General features: G+C 43.3%; 1 protein-coding gene across 1 annotated transcript in view; it reads left to right on the forward strand.

Moving 5' to 3' along the window:
* Nucleotides 1-26015, forward strand: part of C1H12orf42 (chromosome 1 C12orf42 homolog) — a 129714-nt gene that overhangs the window by 31413 nt on the left and 72286 nt on the right. Inside the window, exon 2 of the mRNA XM_032915592.1 lies at nucleotides 7368-7436. Coding sequence (XP_032771483.1) covers nucleotides 7368-7436 — 69 coding nt within the window. The remainder of the gene's footprint in view (nucleotides 1-7367; nucleotides 7437-26015) is intronic.

Raw genomic sequence — 26015 nt, forward strand, 5'->3', positions numbered from 1 at the left:
AGCTTCTCTTGTGTCCCATCTTCCCCCTTGCACAGCTTTAAATCTAACTCTGCCCATACTATTGTCCGGGAAAAACGGGCCATATTGTGCCGATTGCTATTAAATTAAAGCAGAAAGAGAGAGACACAAACGTGGAAATCCATATTGCCAGCAGGGATACCACCATCTTTTATTTTGCGTTTTGGGAGGGTCAGAAAGTCATGACAGGCATCTGACCCCTGATAACCTCTTTGATGTTTCTCTGTGCAGCTTTTTTTTTTCGGGGGGGGGGTGAACTTAATTAAATACAATTGAATTTCCCTGCTAACATGCCCAGTGAAAGGCCTCCTTTGAGATGGCTGGGTATTTGCTGGTGAGGAACAAACAAGGATGCTTCTTTTGTTCCTCAAAGAAAAGTTAGCATATGTTAGTTAAGGATTTGTGATTTCTTTTGACTAGACTGGCTGGTTCCTGGAAATTCAATGATTCTTCTGAAATGGTAGCCACATGTCAAGATGGAATGCATGATCCATAAAACCCCCAACCCCCCAAGAATTCCGCCCAGGCCCTTTATTGTAAAGCTTCCTGTGTCTAGCCACACTTGAAAAACAAATGCTCATCAGCGACTTACAATGAAGCTGCAGATATTTGCCTGTACCATAATATCATTTGTCCATTTCTTGGATTTTCTTGCAGCCGCAGGAAGGGATATTTGTAGAGCCATGTTCCTGCTATTTGATTGAGTACAACTTTAAGCAGATGTTGACAAAGAATATTCCCTTGTTGCTTTTGCATAGTTGACCTCGGGTATCCAAAGTCGAATAAGCAACCGGTTTCCTGGTAATGTTTTAATCAAAAGAAGCAGCATCTCTAAATAATGCCATTTAAATAAAGTTTCTATTCATAAAAAAAATTCAGATAAAGTGTCCATTGTTTTTCTTGAGTTTCTGGAACCAGTGGCTGACAATTAGCAAATGAGGAATCCATTTATGATCTCGATGCCCACAAAGAGCGAGTGATTTTGTTCAGCTCAGAGCCTGCCTGTTTATCTAGCGGGGAATCAGATTTACTTCTTAGGCTCGGAATCTTTTAGCTTAGATGATTTTTGTCTTCCTTGAAGAGAGAGGATTAGAATCGGAAACTGGTGCTTTTGGATTTAAAGTTGACTATTGTAAGTGTTAAGCCTCCCTCCTCACCTCCATGCCCCACCCCTCATCTTTTCTAGATCTCTCTAATTATTAGGGGGATAAAAAGTCAGCACTTGACCCATTGCCCTGTCTGGCTTCTGTCTTATCTCTTGTTCTCCATTCATCGTGGAACTCCTAACTTTGCTACCATACTGGAATAGTTTTTAGACACAGCTACTTGTTCTACACTGTGGCAGTCACATCTGCTGTGTGACATTGGAAGGTTTTGCTCTACACAAGGATGCTACTGACCAAACCAAATCTTGTCAGGGGGCCCTATTCATTTTTGAAGTTCATTTAGAGCTCCACGAGACTAGTGGTGTCTTTGCCGAATGCATTTCTTGGCCTGGTTTCTGCCTTTCTTGTTTGACTGTTTCAAAGTTGAAGCCTTTCAAAGGTAAAGATGCTTCCAAGACTGAGAATAACATTATAGTTATTTAAGAGGTCCAAAAATTCATTGTCAACAGGAAGTTTGCCCAAGGCTGATAAAATATTAGGTCACTATGAGACTGGGATCCTTTTTTTTTTTTTTTTTTTTTGGTATATTTAAAATTTCAAAGTACTAGCTGAGGGAAGGAAAAAATGGTGGAATGTTTGTATTGCAATGCAATATCAGCATCTTCTTTTCTCACAGGCTGCCTCATGCTCTACAATCTTAGACCTTCTGAAATACTTCAGCAAGGTAGCAGGGCATCCTGAGAAGAACACAGGCCTTGCAACTAGGTAGACTCACCTTGGAATCCCAACCTTGGGATAGAGTGAATTCTTTAGGGTTTCAGACTTCTCATTTCCAAAATAAATCTTGATTAAAAATAGCAGACACGCAGTGGTGTCTTGGTTGAGAGTTCGGCGATCCACTCCGGGGACAGAGCTCTTCCTCTCATCGTCAGCAGCTAACGAAGGATCAGAATGTTCTCCAGTAAAGGCTTGGCCACATCTGTTCTCTGCGACTACCATTTTGCTTCTTTCTCTGCCACTAAATCTATATTTGCTTCTGTTTCCAGATTTGGCTCAATGGATCTACCCTTCAAGAAGTGGCCCCTGTTTCTTCTTTGCGTTTCTACCTATGTCTCGGGGAGCAGTTTCTCCGGTACCTCCATCTATCCTTCCATTAGGGCCTTTGTCCTGCTGGGCTTGGAGCTTCCTGGGGAAGTACCGTGGAGATTGTATTCCATTTAGTTTTACTTCTTTGGTGCTGACCACACTACAGTGTGACACAATCTTGATTGCAGTAACCAGACAAGTGGTGTTTACTTTTGGCATGGCTAGACCGTGTCTTCGTGTTTCATTGTTAGTGGACATTGCTTAATTCCTGGTCCATTATACTTTCTAGGACTCTCCTTGGAGAGAGATTTATCTATTTCCAAAGCTTCGTTATCTTTAACCTTTTTTTTTTTTTTTTTTTTTTTTTTTTTTTGAGATGGGGTCTTGCTAAATAGCCCTGGCTGGCCTCTTAGCAGTTATCTATCACAGGTTACTCTTGGCAATTCTTCTGCATTGGCCTCCAAAGCGTTGGAGTTATAAGCGTATTCCATCATTCCTGTCCTCTCAGAACCTGTTAAAGACAACAGGCAGGGTAAAGATTGGCTGCTCAGCAAGGTGTTATATGGGAACCACATTGTCAGGAGTCTTAATGCAAGAGCGGGGACTCAGGCTCTTTAACCAGTGAGTCCCAGGTGACCTTGACTGTACATTAAAATGTAAGAATCGTGGTAGGTAATAGCTGCTTCAGGAAGAGTGGATTCCTTGAATTTTCTGACGAATGAATGTCTTTGGCTATGAAGGCTCCTGACAAGCTCCTGGGACAGCAGCCGAGGGAATAAAGTGATGTTGCTGGCACACCGTTGAGGCGCTGCTTAAGTCAGGAAGCAATCGGCCAACCAAGACCATGTCAAATGAAGCACCCCCTCCTAGGTTAGAGCTAAGTAGACACCCTAGATTTTAAAAGGGGGTTCAGTTAACTTGAGAGATGAGTTTTTGAGCTTAATGTCTTCATTTTACGCCTAAAAGTAAACTGGTTTTTCTCTTATAATCAAAGTACAGCTTTTAAAAAGAAACAGTGCTCATCGTGGCAAACACATCTTTTTGTTCGGTGCAGTTCAATGACCTAACCAGGGATTTCAAAAGCTATCTCCTGGCTTCCGCTTTCCGTTCCAAACCCAGGGGCAAAGCAAGTATTTGCTTTTAGCATTGTTGACACCCAAGCACTTCGCCAATGTTTCCACAAGGCCAGCTGCCCTTTGTAGAGCCTCCTGGGAACTTTTCTTTTGGTTACTAACCCTCGAGTGCATGCAGACCTTTATTTGGGGAGATATTTGTCACAGCCCATCTTTCAAAGGAGGGCGATCCAGACCTTGACTCAAGCTTGAAAATCTTTGTGTCTTTACTCAGTCCTCTAGGCTCATCTGAAGATTTTCTCTTGTAGCCTATTCATCTTATTGCTAACCTAGGGAGGGAGCACGACGACGCATTTAACGCACAAGAACGCTGCCGCACGCGCCAAGACGCACCACGCACGCACGCGCCACAAGATTCCACCACGCACGCGACGCCACAAGACCCACCACGCATGCATGCGCACAAGATTCCACCACGCACGACGCGTGCCACGCACAACACATGCACGCGCCACGAACATTGTGTTGCTTCTATTCATCCACTAAATCTTAAAGGATTGGAAAATTTGAAAACAGTGGAATCCTGTCTGAAAGCTTTAGTGAAGTTTGCATGTAGCTCTGCAGGGACACGCCTGATGATAAATTTCGTGTAAGTTTTAAATGAAAATTTGTGCTCCCTTCCTTTGCTTTAATTAGTTATCTCTCCTTGAATTCTTTCATTAAGGCCACATTCTCTTCCTCTTCCTCTTCCTCTTCCTTTTTCTCTTCCTTCTTACTTCTTCCTTCTTCCTTCTCCTCTTCCTTTCTTTCCAGGGCTGGAATTAAAGGTGTGTGCCACCACTTCCTGGAAGTATTCACGTCTGAAAAGAAGTTCTTGACTGTGTTTGTTGACTGCATCTCTTAGCCATGCACTGTATTGAATTCAGCACATTCGAACGTCATCTGAAGATTTAAAAAACGTCAGTGGTGAAACCTGTATCTGCAACGGAATGGCCCCCTGAGCTTCTGCCTGCAGGCTCGTGTTTTCACCGGGCAGGTAGCGAGCATGAGCAAAACCTGTATCCTGAAGGATATGACACCTACTTCCACAGTCACAACACAAGTTTTTAAAAATCTTAAATTAAAGGAACTGATCTGGCTTTATTTTTGGTAACCTGCCTGTTCTCTAACATGTGGGTTATGCCTGTATTTCTTTTCATTGAACTCGAGCCTCTCGTTTATCGCTTATGGGCTATTTTGCATTCTCTTAGGTGTTTAAAGAAACACAGGGTATTATTATTGTCATTATTGTTGTTGTTGTTATTTATTTTGGGTGTTTTGGCGCAAAGCACCTTGCTTTCCGTGGCGACTCTTGTGGCTTTCTCAGTGCACTTGAGTTTGTGCTCAATGTGTCATTACCGCCAAACAAGTTAATTGCTCTATAAGTGTCCAGAATTCCCCTGCTTTAATTTTGCTTTCATTTACCAACCTTCAGCACGCATCAACTGCTCGACAACTTCATCAGAAAATCAGGTTAATGACTGACAACCAGTATCCCTGCTACTTTAGTATCTCAAGTCTCTCCGCCACCTTCTGCTTGTGGACCACAATAACCTTTGTGTTTGAAAAGGGAATTCTACCTGCACTGGAAGATTCAGAAGAAGACTTACTTTATAAATAGTTGATGCTTTAAGTCCTAATCTCCTCTGCTTCTTTTCTCGGTTAGGTACCTCTGACGTTGTCGACTTGTAGACATCAAGTATACATAGTCATTTGCATATCAACCAAACCTCAACAAATCGTTGTTCTTCTTTTTCAAAGGACAGAATGTACTTAGTTCTCTGGGGCTGTCGGCTGCCATGAAGCTTTGCTGTTTGGAAAGTACAAATCACAGGACTGCTGTGTACACATGTTCATGGGCTGCACTGGACACCTTGGAGACGATTGTGTTCCCATCACAGTTTCTCTGAATGATGCTACTCAGCTGTGCCCCTGACATGGGCATAGCTTGAGCAGTGCCACCAAGAACTCCCCATTGAAATCAATGTCAGGCCAGTGTACTGAGGGTCCTGCCCATCCCAGACAGAGGTTACCTAGTTGGGAAACCCCACATCCATGAAAATGTGTGGTTGAACGAATGCAGAGATTCACTGAGGAGGGAAACTTACGTGCATGCTTGGCATGGGTCCGACTCTTCACCTGATCGTCTTCCCTTTAAACAGGGGTCTCTCCGTCCTGCACCTATGAGGTGGATTTCCCAGGTCAAACAACACATCCGGATTTGAAGGCTGCCTATGTGTCCTGGTGACTCAATAGAGAGTTACGTAGTCAGCGATCTCGGGCTGTTCATTTTGTTGTGCAATCTGAAATAACTTCGTCACCCAGCATGCCAATGGCCATAGTTTAGGATTTCTTCCTGCTTCATATTCCAACTCATTTGGGGATCCTAGCAGGGACTTCCTGCATTCTTCAGTCCTGTTGTACATTTGTCATGTACAGAAATTGATACCAGGGCTACCAAGTGAAAGATGTGTTTGCTTGACTTCAGGAGATTATGCTCATGCCTACACTTATGGTATATCTGATATAATTAAACATTAATAATATTTGTAATTACATAAATATAATTATATTGTGAATATGATATATTCATATAAAATTTATTTATATATTGTTTAATATAAATTTATTACAATAAATATAAATACAAATATAAAAATTATAAAATATTATACATTCATAATTCTTTTAGGTTCTGAAAATCAGTTTACTCACCCATATATTTCCTCTAGATTCCAGGAGTTTTATTGTTTTTTCTTCTGCCTTAATCTTGACCTTTCATTTTTCACATCCTTCAGTCTTGGTTTGGGATTTCAGGAAGACCGTCCTTTCCTTTTCTATGTTTGTTGAGTGGGCAGTCTATTTCCCAGGTCCACATTGTCTACATTTGAGTCTGCACGTGCCTGCTTTTCTCCTCCATGACATCGCCTTTACTGCTATTCCATGCATGAGTCTTTATAACGTTCCCTGTTACAGTCCTGTCCACTTGGGGTGGGAGAGATGTTCGGCAGTCAGGAGAACTCGCTGATGGTGCTGAGGACCCAGGTTTAACTCCTAACTCCCACACGAAGCTGCTCATAACTACCTGTACCTCCAGGTCCAGGGAATCACCCTCTTCTTGACTCTGTGGGCTCTTGCGTGCTCATGGTCCACGTACATACACTCAGGTACATACATCCTCCGAGATAGCCAAGTCAATAAATACAATCTTTAAATCCTGACGAAGAGCAGAAGCACCACTGCTTTGCAGATGTGTACCTGTGTCCTGACCTTGGGCCCGTTGGGGCTTTCATTCTTCAGGGTACCAAGACTGAGTTTAGCGAATGCTGGTAATAAGTCAAGGGCTCTGGGACACTCCTGTGACTAACTGAAATGAAAAACAGCAAATTGAAAACAAGAAGCCAGAAAATCAACCCTGAGGTAATCTTATTAAGAGTTGACATTTTATGTAGAATGTCAAGGTTCTCTCTCCTCATCGGATCCTGACGTACCTTCTCTGGCTACCCGGAGCAATCGTGTTATAGGTATAGCTCATTTGTTTCGAGCAGGTTTCTGCCATGTTAATTTGGCACGACATACAGTTCCAAATTAATGACTTCCACCAAGAAGTATTCATTTCTTACCAATGTTCTTGAGTGTGCAGGATGGCTTTGGATAGATCAGTTGGGGATGGCTCAATACTGTTTGAGACACATCAAAAGCATATGGCAAAAGGCACACCGGTTTAGTCGTATTTCGTCCTGTTAAACTCAAGAGTCGTTAACTACTGTATAACACACCATTGATGAAATTTTAAATTTGTTCATGAGGGTTTTTTTTTTTTAAACTTCCTACATGTGGCTTCATCTGGACGCTTTTAACAGTGGCGACGACAGTTAGCGTTTGCCATCGTTCTCATGGTAACTAAGCCAGTGCTCTGGGCATTTTCAGGTACTCAGTGTAGACAGCCAAGGTCAGGATGGATTAACTTCTGAGCTGCTTACAGCTCATCTCAGTGATGAAATGTGTCAAGTGACGCTAAGTAAATGTCTCGTCTCTTTTCCAGAAGTCCTTTTACTATATTCCCATTGTGAGCAGTGTGACCCTGTGGGACAGAGGCTCGCCTCAGATAAGCGTGAGTAAGCAGAATTCCGTTCCTTGGACCACATGTGTACTGTCCTCTCTTTGTGTTCCAAACTCGACCCAACCTTTGGTCTTTCATACCTATTTTGGAAATTGTAACTGTAAACCATTTGCATTTTAAGTTCTCAGGTAAGAAGGATGTTAACGGTCTTTCCTATAGACCCTTGAATCTGTGTCTGAGAATCGTGCGATCTCTTCGTTCTTTGAGCACATGGGTATGTGTACAAAGGAAAGACTCATTTGGTTAGCAAGGATAGAAATTGTGTGCTAGGTGCTTTTTCACTCCCTGTATGTGTCACAACATAGAGAGGGTCTAGCATGACAATTTCTGTCTTAAAATATAAAACATAACAAGTTTCATACAGAAAAAAATTGATCATTGAGCAATTTCAACACTCTGTGTGGCCTTTGAGCAGGCCGCCTTTATTCCTTGGTTGCTAATAACCCACTCATGGAAGGCTTTGAATGTCTGTCCTTATGATGTGAATTTGTGGCTCTCTATGTGACTGTGTGTGTATCCAGAGATGGTCACCGTGACTGGCAGGCCAGCCCTGTTGTCATGGAGCCAATGGTAGCATCCCAGATTTAGCTCTATCCAAGCTTTTGTTACAAGAGCGCTACTGAGAAAAAGAAGGAGCTTTTTATTCCAAAATATACATTTCTGAGAGCTTTGTATATATCTGCATCCTTCCTGTTTGCCATGAAGGGGATCACAGTGACTCCTAACGAAGACCTTAGACTTCAGGAATACTGATGAGGCCACTAGGTCCCAGGTAGGTGAAGGGGTTTAGAGGAAGTGATTCTAAGATAGTTTATGTTCTAGTCTTCCCTTTCCAAAATAGTCATTTCAGGCTAGTTAGGGCTGTATGGTGAGACCCTGTCACAAGCAAGTAAACAAACAGCTCCACCTGACAACAACCAGATAACCAACCAGTGGGACAAAGAAAAATTTGGAAAGAAGAAAGACAATATCAAACACCAACAAAAACTCCATCACAGCTTGTGGCTGGGTTTTCCCCCAAGTAGGTTACAGTGACTGGAAATAGAACTCTAGTAAGCAACCAGAGGTGTCAACTCACGTTCTAAGATTAAGGGAAAAAGGCCAGTGTAGAGAAGATGAAAACATGGCCTACTTAAAACATACAAACAAACCCATGACCTGATTTTCTGCTGGTTCTCTCCGCAGTGGAGCAGAGGGCTGAGTCTAAATAAGGCATCGGCAGTGTTATGTTTCTGTGTTTGTTTTTCCACTGGGACTTAAGCCGTTGGCCTCGTAAGAATCCATTCAGCTAATGGAGTCTATGACTCACAGGGCTTGTGGGGAAGGGAAAGGGCGGGGGAGGGGATATGAACAGAACCTCCTTATCAAGGCCATTCCATTAGTGTGCCAAGACCCTAGGAAGGCAAGACTTCCCTAAAGGTGGGTCACAAGTCCCTCCACTTGGCGAGGCGTGGTACACATTGCAGCCGCATGCCTCTCAAGCCTGTCAACAGCCGACTCCTGGGTAGCCTTCCTTTCCTCTGGCTTTCAGTTGCGTGTGTAGAGGGGTGGCGGATCCTGTCTGAGGCCAGGGTCTTGGTGCTTCCTGCATTTGCTTTGAACTGTGTCCACTCCTTTTTTTCTGTTCTTTCTTTTTCCATCTGTGTGTGGCTTTGTGCATTGGAGGAACCACAGAGTAAAGATTTCAAGATGTCCCTCTCCTTAAAAAAAAAAAAGACACTTGTCATAGTTTATCACAAACTATATTCTAATTACTGAATGCTTTATTTCCTACTATATATCTTATCTTGGGTATTCTGTATTGTATGTCAAATACCGTATAGCACATATCATAGACTTCAGGAATACTGAAACACACACACACACATATATATAATATATAATATATATATTATATATATATATATATATCTCAAATATGACGCACTGTCATGTATTGCCTGTTGGATCTCCTCTGTCTGATTCCTGCATCTGAACGCAGACACTTCAGTATCATGCTTTTTTATATTGCATTGGTTAATCACCAAGAAAATGGTCAAATGGCTGTTATCAAAGCAGCAGCAAACAAAAAGGAAACTTTGCCTTTTTGGAAGTCTGTGTCAGGAGTCAGAACAGATATCAATGTGCATTTTCCATTAGAACATGAGAAGCAAAAAAGAAAAAAAATTAAAACATTTTTCAATTAAAATTCAAAAATTCCTATTGCTCTCAAAGAGCCTGCCAAGAGGGTTTTGTAACTATGGCTGAATTTGATTAAAATGCCAGAAATTGTTATGAAGAGAAAGAGAAAAATATGTAGCTCATCCTTAGTTAAAGAGGAAACAAATTACAGAACATTCTAATTTACAAGATATATTAAATCGAGTGCTAGCAAGTTCAAATTCAGCCATGTATAAAATGTAAATTATAACTAATTAGGATTAATTCTAATGATGAAAGAATAGTTTAATATAAAAATAAAATTTCAAAATGCATATTAATAAAACAAATGGACAAAAATGCTTCCCATTCCTCTGGACATTTACTAGGTTAACATTAATTCATAGAAGGGAAACTTATTTAGAAAACTGGAAATATAAGAAATTGTTCTCTTTCTAAAATTTTCCTACAAATATTTTGATATATACATATATTTTGATTGTATTTTCCTCCTCAACTCCTCCCCTTTCTCCCTAGCTCCATGCAGATCCAACTTTGTGTTCTCTCTCGCTCTCCTGTCTTTCAAAAAACCAAAAAAAAAAAAAATCCATGAAAATGAAAGAACACTCACATGTACACACCACCATGACCAGCCAGAACAACAGCAACTACTACTACTACACTACACACACACACACACCGCAGACACACAGACACACACAGACACACATGCACACACAGACACACGCATGCAACACATGCGCTCACACATACACACACACACACACACACACACACACACAGGAAAAGACAAGCGCACACAAGAAAGAGTGAAAACAAACGCTCACACACAGACACACATGCACACACACAGACACACACAACACACACCACATGACACACACACAGACACACATGCACACACAATAACACACACACACACATACACACACAGACACATAGACACATAGACACACACACATACACACACAGACACACAGACACACATGCACACACACACACAGACACAAAATCCCGTGGAGTCCATTTAATGTTGGCCAGTTACTCCTGGGCAGAAGCCCGCTCTGGAGTATGGTTGACATCTTACCTAGTGACATCTCATTGGAGGAAACATTTCTCTCCCAGCAGGTGTCAATGGCAAGTAGCTTCTTGGTTAGAGGTGGGGCTTTGTGTCCACTTGCCCTTCTCAGTGCTGGGATTTAGTCTGCATGTGCACCTGTGCAGGTCCTGTGCATGCGGTCAGTCTCTGTGAGTCAGTGCATCAGCCCCGATGTGTCTGGAAGAGGCAGTTTCTTTGGAGTCAGTCACCACCTCTGGCTCTCAGAGTGATGTAGAGAAACGGGACTTTTGCACAGCGCAGAACCACTTCTTTAACGATGTAACATGGCGCAGGCGCAAACGGCTGTTACTCAATCGTCCTCACCAACACATGGAATCAGAGTTGGCAAAGAAACACAGACGCCGACTTCCTGAGGCATGGAACACCAAAGGGACACACGTGTTCATCAGCGGGAGAGTGGCTTAATTCATCGTGGAGTATGTAAACAATGGAATGTCGCGGCCGGTTTGAAGCAACTAGTGGAAGCCATCCGCACATCCTCAAGGGTGCACCTGAATGGATGAAGTCAGAGAATCAAGTGTCTGTGGTTTTATGTGATAGCCGTGTCTATGGAGGGGATACGTTTATACACTTCTTTCTAGTTTAAAGATGTCTGAGAGGTAGGAAAAGGAAACAGATGGTAAAAATACATTCTGGGTCAGGGCTGGATTGAAGGACTTAGTGATGTTTCCAAAACCACAACGCATCCTGTTCTGCTCACAGTCACCAACAGGGTTCAGTTTCACTAACCATTAAATTCTAAGACATTATCCTGGCTCCAAAGCCATCCATGGGCTGGTTCCCTCTCTTCTCTTGGTCTCCATAATTATGTCCCCCTTCCTAGTCTGTTTTCCGTTCAGTCTTCCAAGCGCACTTCCTTCTTCAGCCCCACTGTCCTGTCTGCCTGAGATGAATGCACCAGGAATGTTGGATTGACGTTTCTCTCAGGTGTCAGCCGCCCCCTTGTTGAGGACCAGTAGAGCTGGCCTGTGGGACAGCCAGGGGTGATGTCCCCCGAGGAACTCCTGTGGGAAGGACTCATCGGTCACAGTGTACCGAAGGATTAGAACAGTGGGTTTAAATTCTAATTGCAAACACTTTGCGGTGGGAAAAAAGATCGGGTGCTCAAATTCAACCTGCTTATGTTTGTATCACTGCCCTCAGTACAGCATTACAAACCATATTATAACTTCCTATTTACATAGGAACTTTATTCACATATAAATTATATTTATAAATTATAAATATATCCTAAATGACATAGCTCACTGAATTTAAGTGACATAATATGTGAATGAAATCAGTAGGAGACATTTTTCATATCTAACTATAATGTTTTCATAATTTTTTTTTTGTGGTGCTGTGGGCCAAAGCCAGGGAGACACATTGCTGGCATAGCATTCTACCACTAAATTGATAGAATTTTTGACTGAAAGGAGTGTGCATAAGTGCATGTATTTAAAGTTTAAACCAAATGTATGAAATACTGGAAGGATATGTTTTATACGCTAATCGAAAATAAATAGGTTCGATAACATGCTCTGTAATCTTAACAATGTGACACTATGTGGAACCAGGGGTATGGCTCAGCAGGTAGAGAGAACTCACTGCTCCTGCAAAGGACAGGGGTTCAGTTTCCAGCACCCACATTTTAGCTGACACTCTCTTAACTCCAGCTTAAAAAAGATTCATCGCCCTCTTCTGGCCTCCACAGGCACTGCACGTAAATGGTGCACAGATACACATTCAGGCCCACACATGTTTTATCATCGTTAATGGTGACTGCAAAGTTGTATTTTTATTATTCTGTTTAACCAAATTCCAAATATTGCAGCAAATCTCCTGACAGCCTATCTGACACCATCATCCTCTCAGGAGGAGGATGAAGAGAAGTGAACTGAAGCTCAGGAGAAGACAATTATTGACTTAGCGGTTTTCCTCAACTGATTAATTCAATGAGTGAGTGTTCATTATCTCTATGTGTCAGACTAGAAACTCCGGTGAGGCTAGGGCCAAACGCACCTTACTTTAGATGTATCCCCAGCTCAGGCACACAGTAAATACTCACTTGGTGTTTACCCAGTTAGTATGTGGGAGAGCCGGGCACTTTCCACACGATGGAAATGCTCTAAAGGACTTCAGCCACCCTGTAGCTAAGCTCCTGGAGCAAACTGGCTTTGACTTGGAAGCTCCCACATCTGCACTGTGTATACATCTGCCTCAGCTACACGCTCTCTCTCCCTCCCTTGTCTCGGCTCCTATGCTGGATGGTACTTGCTGTGTTAGAATTTGGAATCAGCCTTGGTTGTTGGTCCCTCCTGGGGCCTGGCTATAGGGAGGGGAACTCTCTCAGTACCTCCTAGGGAGCTGTCCACAGTACCGCTTTCCAGCCCTTGCTTGTCCTTTCCCTGGAGACTTTCTCAACAGCATAGCCCCAGGACAACATTAGTGTTTATGGACAATATTAGTGTTTATGGGAAAACATATTGCTTTCTGGAAAGCGTGTTTCCAAATGATCCCACGTGTCAAATAATTGCCGAATCTATGACCAACATGAAATAGATACTTTTAAATCGCATGACATTCAAGACCTATAGACAAGCTGTGGATTAGCAAGGGGAAGGTGGTTCAGGAGGGATGATTAGCAACCGTTCAGTGCTGTGCGAGCATGTGTTTTCCCACAGCTGGTGTGTAAACGGACATTGGAAAGTGAGCCATGCTGTGGGTGTCCTGAGGACAGCAGGGAATTGGGTAACTAGAGAGCAGATCATGACCTAGAAAGAAGAGTCGTTTTCCCAGCAGGTGTAAGAAAGTCAGGTGTGGACTTCGAGGGAGGGGCTTCAGCTTCCTTTATAAGGAAGCAGTTTGAGCAAGTCTTCCTCTCAGTGACCTGGTGCTAAGCTCATACCCTGTGTGGTCTCCTGTGACTTCACAAAGGGATTAACTCCTACTGAGGCAGAGGTGGCCTGAGGACAGCTTTATATTTAAAGAGTGGTTCTGAAGATGTTTAAAAAATGCTGGGTTTTTCCCATGTCCGATGTAAAAATAAAGAGAAAAGGAGAAATGTATACTCACCTTGGTAAAGCGGTTAATCATGAGCACAGGCAAAAGCTAGAAAATATGTCCTACAGAAACAATGCAGGGGCCTAGGGAGGCCCTGTAGTGACTCCCCTGTTCTCCTCTGCCTAGGATGGCCACACGTAGAGCTGAGAAGTGCTGCTTTTCTGCTAACTGCACCATGGCAGGATCTGCAAACTCGAGTACCTGGCTGGGAGCAGCAGGACTGGATGCTATGATATCCCATGGCAGAGGCAGGAGCAGGAGCAGGCAGGTCGAGACCATTGTTATTAGAACTCTGAGATCAATATTGCTTTAGGTTTCCAACACACACACATAAACACACACACACACAAACACACACATACACACACACACAGTATGAAGCTTAAATGGATTTGTAAGGTGTTTTAAAATTCTTACAACGAGTGAGTTTTAGCGAGAGAACTATACACCAGACATTCCTTTAGGTATACGGCAGTGAACAAAACAGAGGATTCTCATTTCACAGAGCCCTTCAGTCCAGTATGGAAACTGGAAAATAAACAAGCTAATTAAAATCGTACTAAGTACTATGGAGGAAAAGCATGATGAAAGAATATGGCCTCTTACCAGTTGACAGTTTATTAAACGGGGTTCCCATTTTGAACAAAGGGCTGTGGAAATGACTAAGTTGGCAAAGTGCTTGCTACACAAGAATGAGAGTCTGAATTTAGGTCTCTAGTGGACGCACAAAACTCTGGGGGCAGTGGTGTACACCTGTGGTCCCAGTGCTGGGAAGGACAGAAGAGGCAGGAGGGCTCGAGTCAAGCAGAATTAGTGAGCTAGAGGGTCAGTGTGGGGTCATTTCTCTGAACATGAGGTAGGGGGCAATTGAGGGAGACACTCAATACACACACACACACACACACACACACACACACACACACACACACACAAACACGCACACACCCACGAGCAAATATAGCCCATACACAGAAAAGACTGAATGAAACATATTAAGCAGTTCACAGTATTATTGCGAGAGCCAGGACATCAGAGCCAGGGTTGGGATTCTAGGAGGAATGTTCTGATAACCATGGTCTCATACTGCCCGTTCCCAGCACTACCTCCGTCATGGGATATCACAGCTCCCTCTCCTGCTGCTGGTGGCTAGGTACTCGGGTTTTCAGATTCTGCCATAGCACGGCTGACAGAAACACACAAGGAACCCCCTAAGTTTTAGCATGTGTTATTGGTTTTCAAGTCCGTCTGCTAGCTCCAGTGTCTGGGCATTGGCCATAGTCACTGCACAGATCTTATTTAAGATTCTGTGTTAAAGCTAACACACAAACATACAACAGACTTGTAGGGCTTAAAACCAGCGCCTAAAGAGTTAGTTGTTTCTGTATCATCCATCGATGAACAGTCTGAACAGAAATAAAACAATTCCATTTTAATCCCGTCATGTGAAAGTTGTAAAATATGAATAAATTTAGCTAGAGCAATGAAATATTTGAACATTGGAAAGTACCTACACTTCTGGGACAGCCTAAACAAGTGGGACGCTTCATATGTTCATGGATCAAAAGATTAAACAGGGCTTATGTGACAGTATCTAAAGTGGCCTACAAATCCAATATCTATCAAAATCCCAAAGGAGATTTTCTTCCCCTCCCAAACCTTAAAATTCACATGAATTTCAAGATATCCCTGAAAGTCAAAACAACCTGGAAGGCAAAATGGAAAATTTAGAGACTTGAAAAGATTTCATGAAGTTTTACTGATTTCAGAATGAATCTGATGCCACTATGATCAAAATAGAGTGGCACCAGCATAGAAGTAGACGCAGAACAAGGGGACAGCTTAGAGGACCCCGATGGAAACACATGCAGCTAATGGATTTTTCAAGAAGGGTGTTGAGGTGACTCACTGAGTGGAAAAGAGTGTTTTAAATACGTTCTAGGCAAACTGGACATCCACCTACAATGAAATGAAATTGTATACTTACCTTTATCACATTCAAAATAGAAGATTTAAATGTCACAGCTAAAATTACAAAGCTTCCAGAAAGAAAGGAAATACGCAATGACCTTATGCTGGTTTCTCCAAAATGAGGTCATGAAAACGTCTGTGGAGGAAGAGTGAGATGTTGCCGGTTCTCCTGATCCTGACTTCTGAAAGACAGAGACCCATTTCTTCTACTCTCGTTTGGCATCTTCACTGGGAGGGAAGACCCTACATTGAGAAATGGAGAGCAGAGTCACGTTAGAGCTGACAACAATATGACACTTAGCATAAAGTCCAGTCTCATTCCACACTTCCTGGTTTAGAAGAGGCGACCTGAAGCATTTTTCTCTGCCTGGCTTGTCCCCAACCCAAACCTTGCCCTCTGCTGCCCACCTCAGCCATGGGAAGAGCCTGGTCCTCCCTGGGCTCAGCTTCCTTCCCCACTTGTCTGTCTCAGGAGTCCCCATGTCCTGCTCCAGCAGGAGAGATTTAGAGTAGATGAAGTAATCCCTCTGGCAAGTTTCCAGATGAAGAACCAGCCTGCCTTCATTTTTGGCTTGAAAGCCATCTTAGAGTAAAGACAAACTAGGTTCTTTCCTGTCGATGATTAAACGTCTGTTTCTCAAGGATTGGGCTATGCCCCACCTGTAACCTTAACTACCAATGGTTCTGTACCGCCTGTTCCAGGAATGGCAATCATGCCTTTGTTTCGAAAAGTTGTTTATAGCCATCTTGCAACCCTACCTGTGTTTCAAAATGTTATCTGACCACCTATAACTCCCTTGTTATGACTAGGACTACCTTGTTATGTCCACTTTGCAACTACGTCTTTGATTCAAGAGGCCATCACGACTAACTTGTTTGTTCTGCTCCCGTAACCATGCCGATTTTCCCACCAAACCCTTCAATTTGGAACCCCCTTACCCCTGAGCTATACAAGCCTTGTCTCCCTCACATCCAATGCTGAGCTCTTGACTCCCTCCTCAGGGGGAGGCAGCCTGTGTATACGGATAAAAAGGACTGCTTTAATCTCTTGCTTTAATTAATCTCTTGTTTTAATGAATCTGGCTATGATGATCTGGGTTGTGGGTCTTTCTCCTTCCATGTTCTGGACGAGCACAGCCTGAGCAACCACCCAGTAGAACTGCTAACTTCTCTCCTCAGGACCAGGAGCTCGATCTGGCCCTGGGGATGGATAACCTAGACTCTGAAGACTGGGTCAATTCTCGATTCTTGTTTACCTTCAGGGAGTGAGTGTATGCAAGCACATGTGTGAGGGCGTCTGCCAGACACCCCAGTCTGCATACAGCTTATCGATGGCATGGGGATGGGTCCAGATGTTCCTTCTTCATGCAAAGCAGAAGAGAGTAAAAGGAAGTTTTACTTTTGCTGAGGATAGACCAGGTTACCTTTAGTTCCAGAATGATGACTAATTCGACACCTTTGTATACTCAAAGCATTTCTGAGTTATCCAAAAGCAATGCATGCGGCCCCACATCCTTCTCAAGTTAATATGGCACCAAGTATCAGCTGGGATTTCACTTCCTGCATCTGCTTGAGACGTGGGAACACATTTGGGCTCCTACTGAAGGGCCATTTGGCACGACTTCTTGGAGGTAGAAGGTGTAACCCATGAGGAATTTTTCTAGATAACTGAGGTTCTGCTGGCTGGGATGCTGGCCTCGTCTTTAGGATGTCTTCCCATGGTGGAGGACCTGGCGTCAACACTCTATGGCCCAAGTGGGTCTTTCAGAAATTGTTCACCTCACACAGGCCGCAGCAGAAACAACAGCTGGAGTGCTGTTTCAGTCTGCTTCATGGGTCTTTTCAGCAATCCAGCCTGTGCTGCAGGGGCTACGCTTTGGGTCCAGGTAGCCCCAGCATCACAGACTGTTCTGCAATGACTTCATGGCTGGAGATCAGAGGCTCACCTTACAGGTGACCCAGGAAGACTACTGTTGCCTGATGTTTTAGAATACTTAACTAAATCTAGCACCTTCCTTTCCCCACATGGACATGATGCTGACCAAACATTTTAAAGCTTTCTGGTTAAGGACAAGATTTAAATTCAGGCTATCTAGTCTCTGAGTCTGTTTTCATAATCAACATTCTTAACTAGTTATTCAGTTTCTACCCATGAGAGCTAGGGCCACCTGAACATAGGTGCCAGTAACCTCAGTATACCACTGCTCAGTAACCTAGAATGCAAGAAAGAACTCAGTAGCAAACTTGCTATGGGATAGAATCGGCCTTTGGCTGTCTGTCAGGCCTGGACCTTAGACTGTTTCTTCCTGTTGATTTAGGAAGAGATTGTCTTACTCTCTATGCTTCAACACATGCAAATCTATGTCATGAAAACATCGGTTTCACAAGGGGCAGGGTGGGGTCCCAGAGAGTCAGATGTGACTCCAGTCATGTGCTCCCAAGGGTGTTAGAGGCTGTCATCCTGTTATTTCATTAATACCTTCTTTATTTGGATTCCGTTTCGTGGGGCTCGTCCCTTTTGACCCCAGTGACTGGCACATGGCTGCCTTTTGTTGTTTGTTTGGGAAGTAGCTGAGTCGGTGCTTCTGAGAGTCTCTCTACATTGATCACCAAACACTGGTTTTTAATAGCGTACAGATGGCCTGTAAGGCAAGCTTCCCTCAAGCTGATTGATATATTGATCAGGGAAAGGTCTTTCTGTGAAGCTCAGGTTTGCTTAGGACTTGTGGTCATTCTCCTGCGTCCTGAGGGCTAGGATTAACAGTGTACACCACCATGCCTGCCTCCAAGTTTTCGCGTCTGCTTTCAAAGGAGAAACAGAGATAAATTACAGTCAGACAAATTTCGCAGTAACAAGATTTTTAAAAAAAAGATTTTTAATCTTGCTAGGCAAGCGGAATTTAGAACGCGAGTAAACAAACATTGATCATTCTTATAAAACCGGGCAAGAACTCTCTAATAGAGGAGATGACACGGAACAATTTATTATAAGAATTTAAACGCTTTATTGCACATTAGATGGATGGATGGTGGGTGCTGATCTACCTGAGTAGCTTTTATACGCCATGAATGGGTTACCTATAAAACAAGAATGAGCACATCTCAAGGAAGAACATATTTGGATCCACCACTCATCATATGTATAATTATTGTTTAACAATATTATGAAGGGCCGATGATGAGATGCAGGTGTTTAAACACAGAGCGCCAATAGATTTGACACGGCATTCAGCGCAGGCGTATACACTCTTTAAAGGCTCTATTCACCTCGGAGGACAATAAAATGCCACACAATGGTAAGAGTGTTTGCTAAAAACATGAAGTGACTGGGTAATTCTTTTCAAATGGGCTCTTATATTCAGCACTGAGTGTTTCTTAACTTACTAGTCTCCGTACACTATATTTTGGGATGGAAGAGGAAATCTCTCAGCCGTGTGGGAAAGCCTAGCCCTCTGGAGATCTTACGCTATCGGATGATGCTCCTTGTTTAGTTCCGAGCAAGTGGACTGCCGAGTGGTGGCTTGCTGCGTTGATGGGCATTTTCGGAGAAGATGCAGCCTAACCTCTCGGTCCCTGGAAGAGGAAACAGAGGCTGGGATTTCTCAGTTCACTCTGAGGAGCCGACTCCACAGTTGAACTTGTGGCGCCCCCTAAGTTTTATTAGGATCTTCCCACCATGGCGCGCTTCCACCTGGCAAATGCGGGGCTTTACATGAGCTCCCGAGCCCACAGGTTGCAGAGGTCTAGTTCCTAGGCCTCACCAAGTAGGTTCTGCGTCGTTCAACCTAATTGGATGGAACTGCCCATCTTCCATCTCTGATTGGTTAATGCTTCCTTTAGCCCATGCATGCTGATTCATCTCCAGTTTTTCCTGGAATACCCGAGTAGAAGTCGGGAAGGAGAGGAAAAAGCCCATGTCTGCTAAGTATGCTGTGTGTTTTTACATGCACATACCTTTCTATAAATTATCAGTCTTATACTCTAGACAGTGACAGGTAATACCATGTAAGATTAAATATCTTTAAAGGGAAAACGTTGAAGACTTATGCACTGGCAGTTTTCTTAGTGCCTGGCATACAGACCACTTAAATCACACTGAGCGAGGAATGCATGAATGAATGAATGAATGAATGAATGCTAGGATTTAACATTGATCTAAGTCATTCTCAAATCCCTGCTATTAGCTGCTCTTTTGTATTTTCTAGGGTTGGGAATACATTCACTTCCTTTGTCACTCAGCATTGTCACTCACTGTTTAACAAATACATTTGCTTGTGACAGCATCTAAGTCTCCCGGGGTTTTAGCACGTACACATAGCTGTTACCTCGGGGTTTTGTTTTTATGATTTGGTGTGTGTGTGTGTGTGTGTGTGTGTGTGTGTGTGTGTGTGTGTGTGTGTGTGTGTGTGCCTGCCTGTCTGTCATGGATGTAGGTGACTGTAGGGGCCAGAAGAGGGCAGTGAATCCCTTGGAACAGGACTTACTGGCCTTTAGGAACTGCCTGAAGTGGATGCTAGGAACTGAACTAAGGTCCTCAGGAAGCAATGTAAGAGGTTTTTTTTGGTTCTTTTTTTTCCAGGAGCTGGGGACTGAACCCAGGGCCTTGCGCTTCCTAGGCAAGCGCTCTACCACTGAGCTAAATCCCCAACCCCCAATGTAAGAGTTTTTAACTGCTGAGTCATCTCCCCAGCCTAGCCCAGCCCAGTCCAGCCCAGCCCAGCCCAGCCCAGCCCAGCTTAGGATATTTTTATTTTTAAGAACATTTGATGTGCTCATACAATTAATTGTTGGTGTTTTCACTGGAAGGTTAGAACAGCCACAGTGCCTTAATAGAGTGCCATGAGCACAGCACCTCTCGAAGCCTGCTGTCCAGGTCCTGCTCTCTCACAACTCGGCTTTCAAACACTTCTGGTGTTCCCCCCGTCTGTGAAATGTTCACTGCACTCAGATGCTTATTTAAATGACTTTCACGGATGTTGGTTTTAGTGGTTTAGTTGGTTTCAGTTGGCTCAGTGGTGATCTCTCACAGTGCTCTGGGGAAAGGTCTCATCACTGACAGGACTTCATTTTATTCCAGATAAACAGCTTCTCAAGACTACTTTCCTTGAGTTATGGGAGAGGAAAGTTCAATTCCAAAGCAGTTAAGCAGGGACATCCTCTTCAGAGGATGAACCTTGGTTGTAGTTTACAGCCATACTCTCAGTGATACGGTCCTTTATTCATTAACCCACCCAGTTAAAAAAACGTGTATATAAAATATCTGTATATTTATATATTAATTATATTTTAAAATTCAATTAAAATAAATATGTATATAGCTATTTTCATACACATTAGTAATTATATGAAATTGAACCCATGAAATACAATTCGATGTTTATCAGGAAAACATCTATAGTTTTTACACATAAAGAGATCCCTGCATCAAGGTTAATTTGGTGAAGCATTCTTTTCGAATGTAAAAAAAGTCAGAAACAACTTCCGCACTTGTCAGCAAGGAGCACTTTGACTGCTGTGTAATCCTGTATGCCTTTAATGAGTCAGGATGCTGCAACCACACGGGCACATCTGTAGGGGGAGGCAAGCTGGAGAGGATCACAATGCAGTGTAGTATTGTGTATCACAGTGTGACCCGGAGATGCGCAGGTGTGTATTCATCGTGTTGAGCTTTCCAGTGGCCTGTGAAGAGTGAGACGCGTTCTTGCTTGGATGCGTTTAACCACACTTGCCTCTTTATTAGGTTAATCAAGTGATGGATAGAGGAAAGGATTCTAGGATGCTTAGTGGCTGCTGTGGAATGGATAGGATTTACTAATGTACAGGCAAGGTGGGAAGAATTGTGCGTGAGTGGGGTGCGTGTGTGCGTGCGTGTGTGTGTGTGTGTGTGTGTACTAGAACTAGAATAGAGTTGTGGAGATACAGATCTTTTGGAGAGATAGGGACAGGCAGCGGGCACAAGAACAGACCTTAGGAAGGAAGGTGAAAGGTACAGAGTGTCAGTCATCCCAGTGTGCATTGCTCGAGGCGACCCTTCTTGTGTGACTTCAGTAAAACCTTGATTTGCTTCCCAGCCAGCTTTTGAAAGTGAGCTTGGTTTTGAGAGGGTCACCCATACTCCTCAGGGTCACACAGAGACAACATTATGTGTTCTGCTATGTCTATAGGAAAGAGTGCATGTAATTCTAACACCTATGCCCCAGAACCCCACGAGAACACCTAGGAACGCTTCCACTTTTAATTATCTCGAGAGTGGTACAACCTGAAGAGTATGCTTTAGGATTTTAGAGTGAACAGTCACCACTTTTATAATTAAGACATGAAATTATATATATATACATATATATATTCAAATAATATAGTTTGTATTATAAATTGAATAGCAACATTCCTGTAAGGTAGAGTCGCTGTGTGAAATAGTAGTTACATGGCCTTAAATACATATACTTTTGAGACACCTGCTTCTGGGTCCCAATTTAAGTCACCATTGCAGCATGGTAAGGTCTTGGCAGGGAAAGAGTACACTGACCACAGGGGGGTTCTAGCCATGTGTTGGAGCAGCTAGCTTACTTCATCTCGATAGCTCTTGGAAGAGCATCCGAGAGGACCTTCCCCTTTCTGGCTTGCAGCCTAGGCATCAGGGCCTCTCTGATGTCTAGAAAGTCTAACCTGAGACAGTGTTAAAGGTTACAAAACAGATACCGACATTGGGTCTGGAAGATGGCCACTGCGTCCTTCCACTGGAGGTGGCTTCCCAGTGGGAAATGCCCTCCTCACATGGGAAGGGGTTGGTGTAGGACTCACGTTGAAGAAGAGAGGTAAGAAAACAAAACAAAAGCCAAAGCATCCTGGAAAATGGTCTTGGAGCTAAGATGCCAAGATGTAACAATTTTCCCCCAACAATTTCAGTTCAAGAGAGAGCAAAATAACAGATTGGCTGGGGATACTGACTTAGAGGTGTGGCAGAAAATGAGCGTTTTGTCCTGACCCCCAGTGTGACAGACTTTCCCTGGACAACCCGAGTCATGCTTTGAAATCCAGATCTCCTGGGAGCATGGGGCTGACAGGCACATTTCCTGATAAACTTACTTTAGGGCAAAATGAAGATGGGAACCACTCGCTGTCTGTAGACTCCAAGAGACACAGTGGGGAGAGTTTCGGGTCAAAGATGCTCAATTACCTGCTTCCCTGCATTCTTCAGTCAGATGGCCCTCTGCTGTGTGGGCTGCAGAAGTGGGGTGCAGAAAGGCTTCTTTTGCAGGACAAAACTGGAAGAGTATGTTTTTCAAAGAAAGCAAATGCATTTTTAGGGGAGAACTAGGAGGTTTGATATGCAAGTCGGAGCCTTCAAGTGATGTCCTTTCATTGTAGCTTTCAGAAGAGCCCAGGCTAGCCCACCTCTGAAATGAAGTCAGTTGGTTTATACACTTCCCTTCTACCAAGCTCACCCTCATTGTGGGAAGCCCTGAGCTCTTTAAAAGGAGACTCTCTTGTACACAAAGACAGAAGTGACTCATCAATTTTGTTCAGCGTATCAAGGACTTGCAGGATTCAAGGAAAACCAATCATACCAAAGAGAAGGACTAAGAGAATCCAACAGAGAAAATGTCAACGGTGAACACCGACAGCATTCAGACCAGGAGAAAAACTCCACTCTGAGAAGACATCTAATTAGTACACTGGGGGATTCTGAGAAGCAGCCAGAGGCTAACAACAGCTGTGTCCTTTAAAAGGAGGCAATCAGCAAGCCGGGGGAGCTCATGGAATGGAGATGTGATTGTTGGAAGCATAAAAATGTCAGAGACAATTGAAGGAAAATTGTAGAAAATCTGCCAAAGTGGAAAGCAAAATGACAAAACTATAAAAAAAAAAAAAAAAAAAAAAAAAAGCAAGAGGAAAGTTACCTGGGATGAGTAGAAAATTGAACATGGCAAATGTGTCCCCAAAAGAGCTACAGGGTGAATCTGGTTTGGAAGATCCATGCTCTGAGGCAGGATAGTGGACAAGAAAAATTAAGAAGACACAGGAAGAGGACCCACCCTCTTACCTTGGAGTCTAATCATCTCCTGCCAGCCACAAGGCAAGCATTCTTGCCTGATTGACATTTGCTCTGAAGGTTGCCTTGACAGAACCATTGCCCCATGTATTCAATTTTAATTGAATGCTTGGATGATTTATTTCATTTATTCATATATTATTTGTGTGGATGTCTATGTGTGTATGTGAATGACATGTGCATGTGTGTTCTGTGCTCACCTACAGAGGCCAGAAGGGGCATCACGTGTTCCTCTCTCTATTTCTTTGAGGCAGGTTCTCTCCTTTAGCCTGGTGCTCCGTGTTTTCCCAGAGAAGCTGGAACCAGAAAGCCCTAGCAATCCTCTTGACCCCTCCCAGCTTGGAGTTGGGGACACAGGTTGTGTGAGATTTCTGACTTGTTGCGGGGGACCGGGATCCAAACTCTGGACCTTGGTATTACAGAGCCACCTCTTCAACTCCTTTTAAATAAGAACGCTAAGTTAAAACAAATCATACTTAAGTGTAAGCAAATATTGTCTTAGTACTACCTAGATTTTTCTGGAAATCTTATAAACTAGACTATCAACTTTTCATTTTTAGCCCAGGCCTCTACTCTACCAGTATGATCCTAAACAGTGCCCCTCAGAAACTACGTCATGGTTTCCTTTAACTCGCTCAGCAACCCTTGAAATTCAACTTCAGAAGTCACCCATATCAGCATGTACGGCAGTTGTAAAGACAACCGAGCGTGAGTCGCTCTTGAGAAAGCCGAGCTCACATGCTGTGGCAAAGCTGCGTCCATACTGCTATTCTTTCGGTTAATTCCTATGCTTGGATCTCTTAAAACATCTCCCTAACAAATTCAAACGCTGCTGCTGCCTCTGTAGCACAGACCGCTTAATCCTGGCTTTCCCTGGGAGAAGAGCGCCTCCGGCGGCTGCAGAAGGCAATGTAGGGCCGCGCCTGTAGACTCTACGGTTGTGGCGGGCTTCTTACAGACTATGAAGACATAAGCCTTTGGGTGGGTTGGGGAGCCACTCACAGGCCCAGAATCTCGGGACCCCGATTCTTCCATCGCTGAGCTTGAAGTCATTCCCTCCCTATTCTCCTCATCTCAGGTGAAACCGTGGGATCTATTTCGGACGATTTCTTTTGTTTTGTTGCTGCTGTTTTTGTTTTCTACATTACTCTAGACTGTCGCCGGGCCTGTTGGCACGGGTCTGCAATCTCAGCTACTCCGAGGCTGATTCCGAGTCTTCTGGCTTTTCTACATATGAGATTGTATCACTAGGTAAGAGCGATTGCTTTACCTCGTCCTTTCCAACGTGTGTTATCTTCCATTGCCTTTCTTCTTTAACCCCATTATGATGGGCAGGGCTCTTCTAATACTGAATAGATGCAAGAGCTTGTCTTGTTCCAAAATGTAGAGCTATCAGTCTTTTAATTCGGAGCATAATGTTAGTTGTGGATATATCATGAAGTTTTCATTATGTAAAGGCCACTTCTTCCTAGTCCTAGCTTTCTTGAGTGTTCATTACCAGGAAAGTTCATTGAATCGTTAGATACATTAGTTTGGGTTCTACTGAGATAATCATCTTAAACTAATTAATATATTATTACATCACCGCCCCCCCCAACATTGAACCATCCTTGAATTCTAAGAATAAATTCCACTTGGTCATAACACATGATTATCATCATGTACTTTTGAATTCAGTTCTCCAGATCTTTGTTGAGGATTTTTGAGCCTTTATTTCTTGGGGGTATTGGTCTGTAATTTTCCTGTGGCCTCTGAGATTGGCTTTGTTAGTAGAAAGATACTGGCAACACACCTCATGGTAACACACCTCATCCTATTCAGAGTTGACATTTTATTTGCAGAAATTGTGTGTGTGTGTGTGTGTGTGTGTGTGTGTGTGTGTGTGTGTACATGTGGACACTAGAGAGCAGCTTCAGGTATTGGTTTCATTTCTTACTTTTGTTTTTGTTTTGTTTGAGATCTAGTCTCTCACTAGCTCGGAGCTTGCCGAGTAGTCTAAGATGGCTGACTATCTCTGCTTCCCCACGTCTGGGTTTAACATGCTCAGCAATTTCACATGGCTTCTCGGAGTTGAACTTAAGGCCCTCATGATTGTAAGGCAAACTCTTCACTCCCTGAGCCATATCCTCACTGCACTGTGGAACTCAGGGCTCTCCATTCAATGCAGATGATGGTTTCCTCTCATTCCTAATAGCTACTGTTAGGTGCGATTGCTGTATCTGTAAAA

Source organism: Rattus rattus, chromosome 1 (genome assembly GCF_011064425.1).
Source record: "Rattus rattus isolate New Zealand chromosome 1, Rrattus_CSIRO_v1, whole genome shotgun sequence".
Classification (NCBI taxonomy): domain Eukaryota; kingdom Metazoa; phylum Chordata; class Mammalia; order Rodentia; family Muridae; genus Rattus; species Rattus rattus.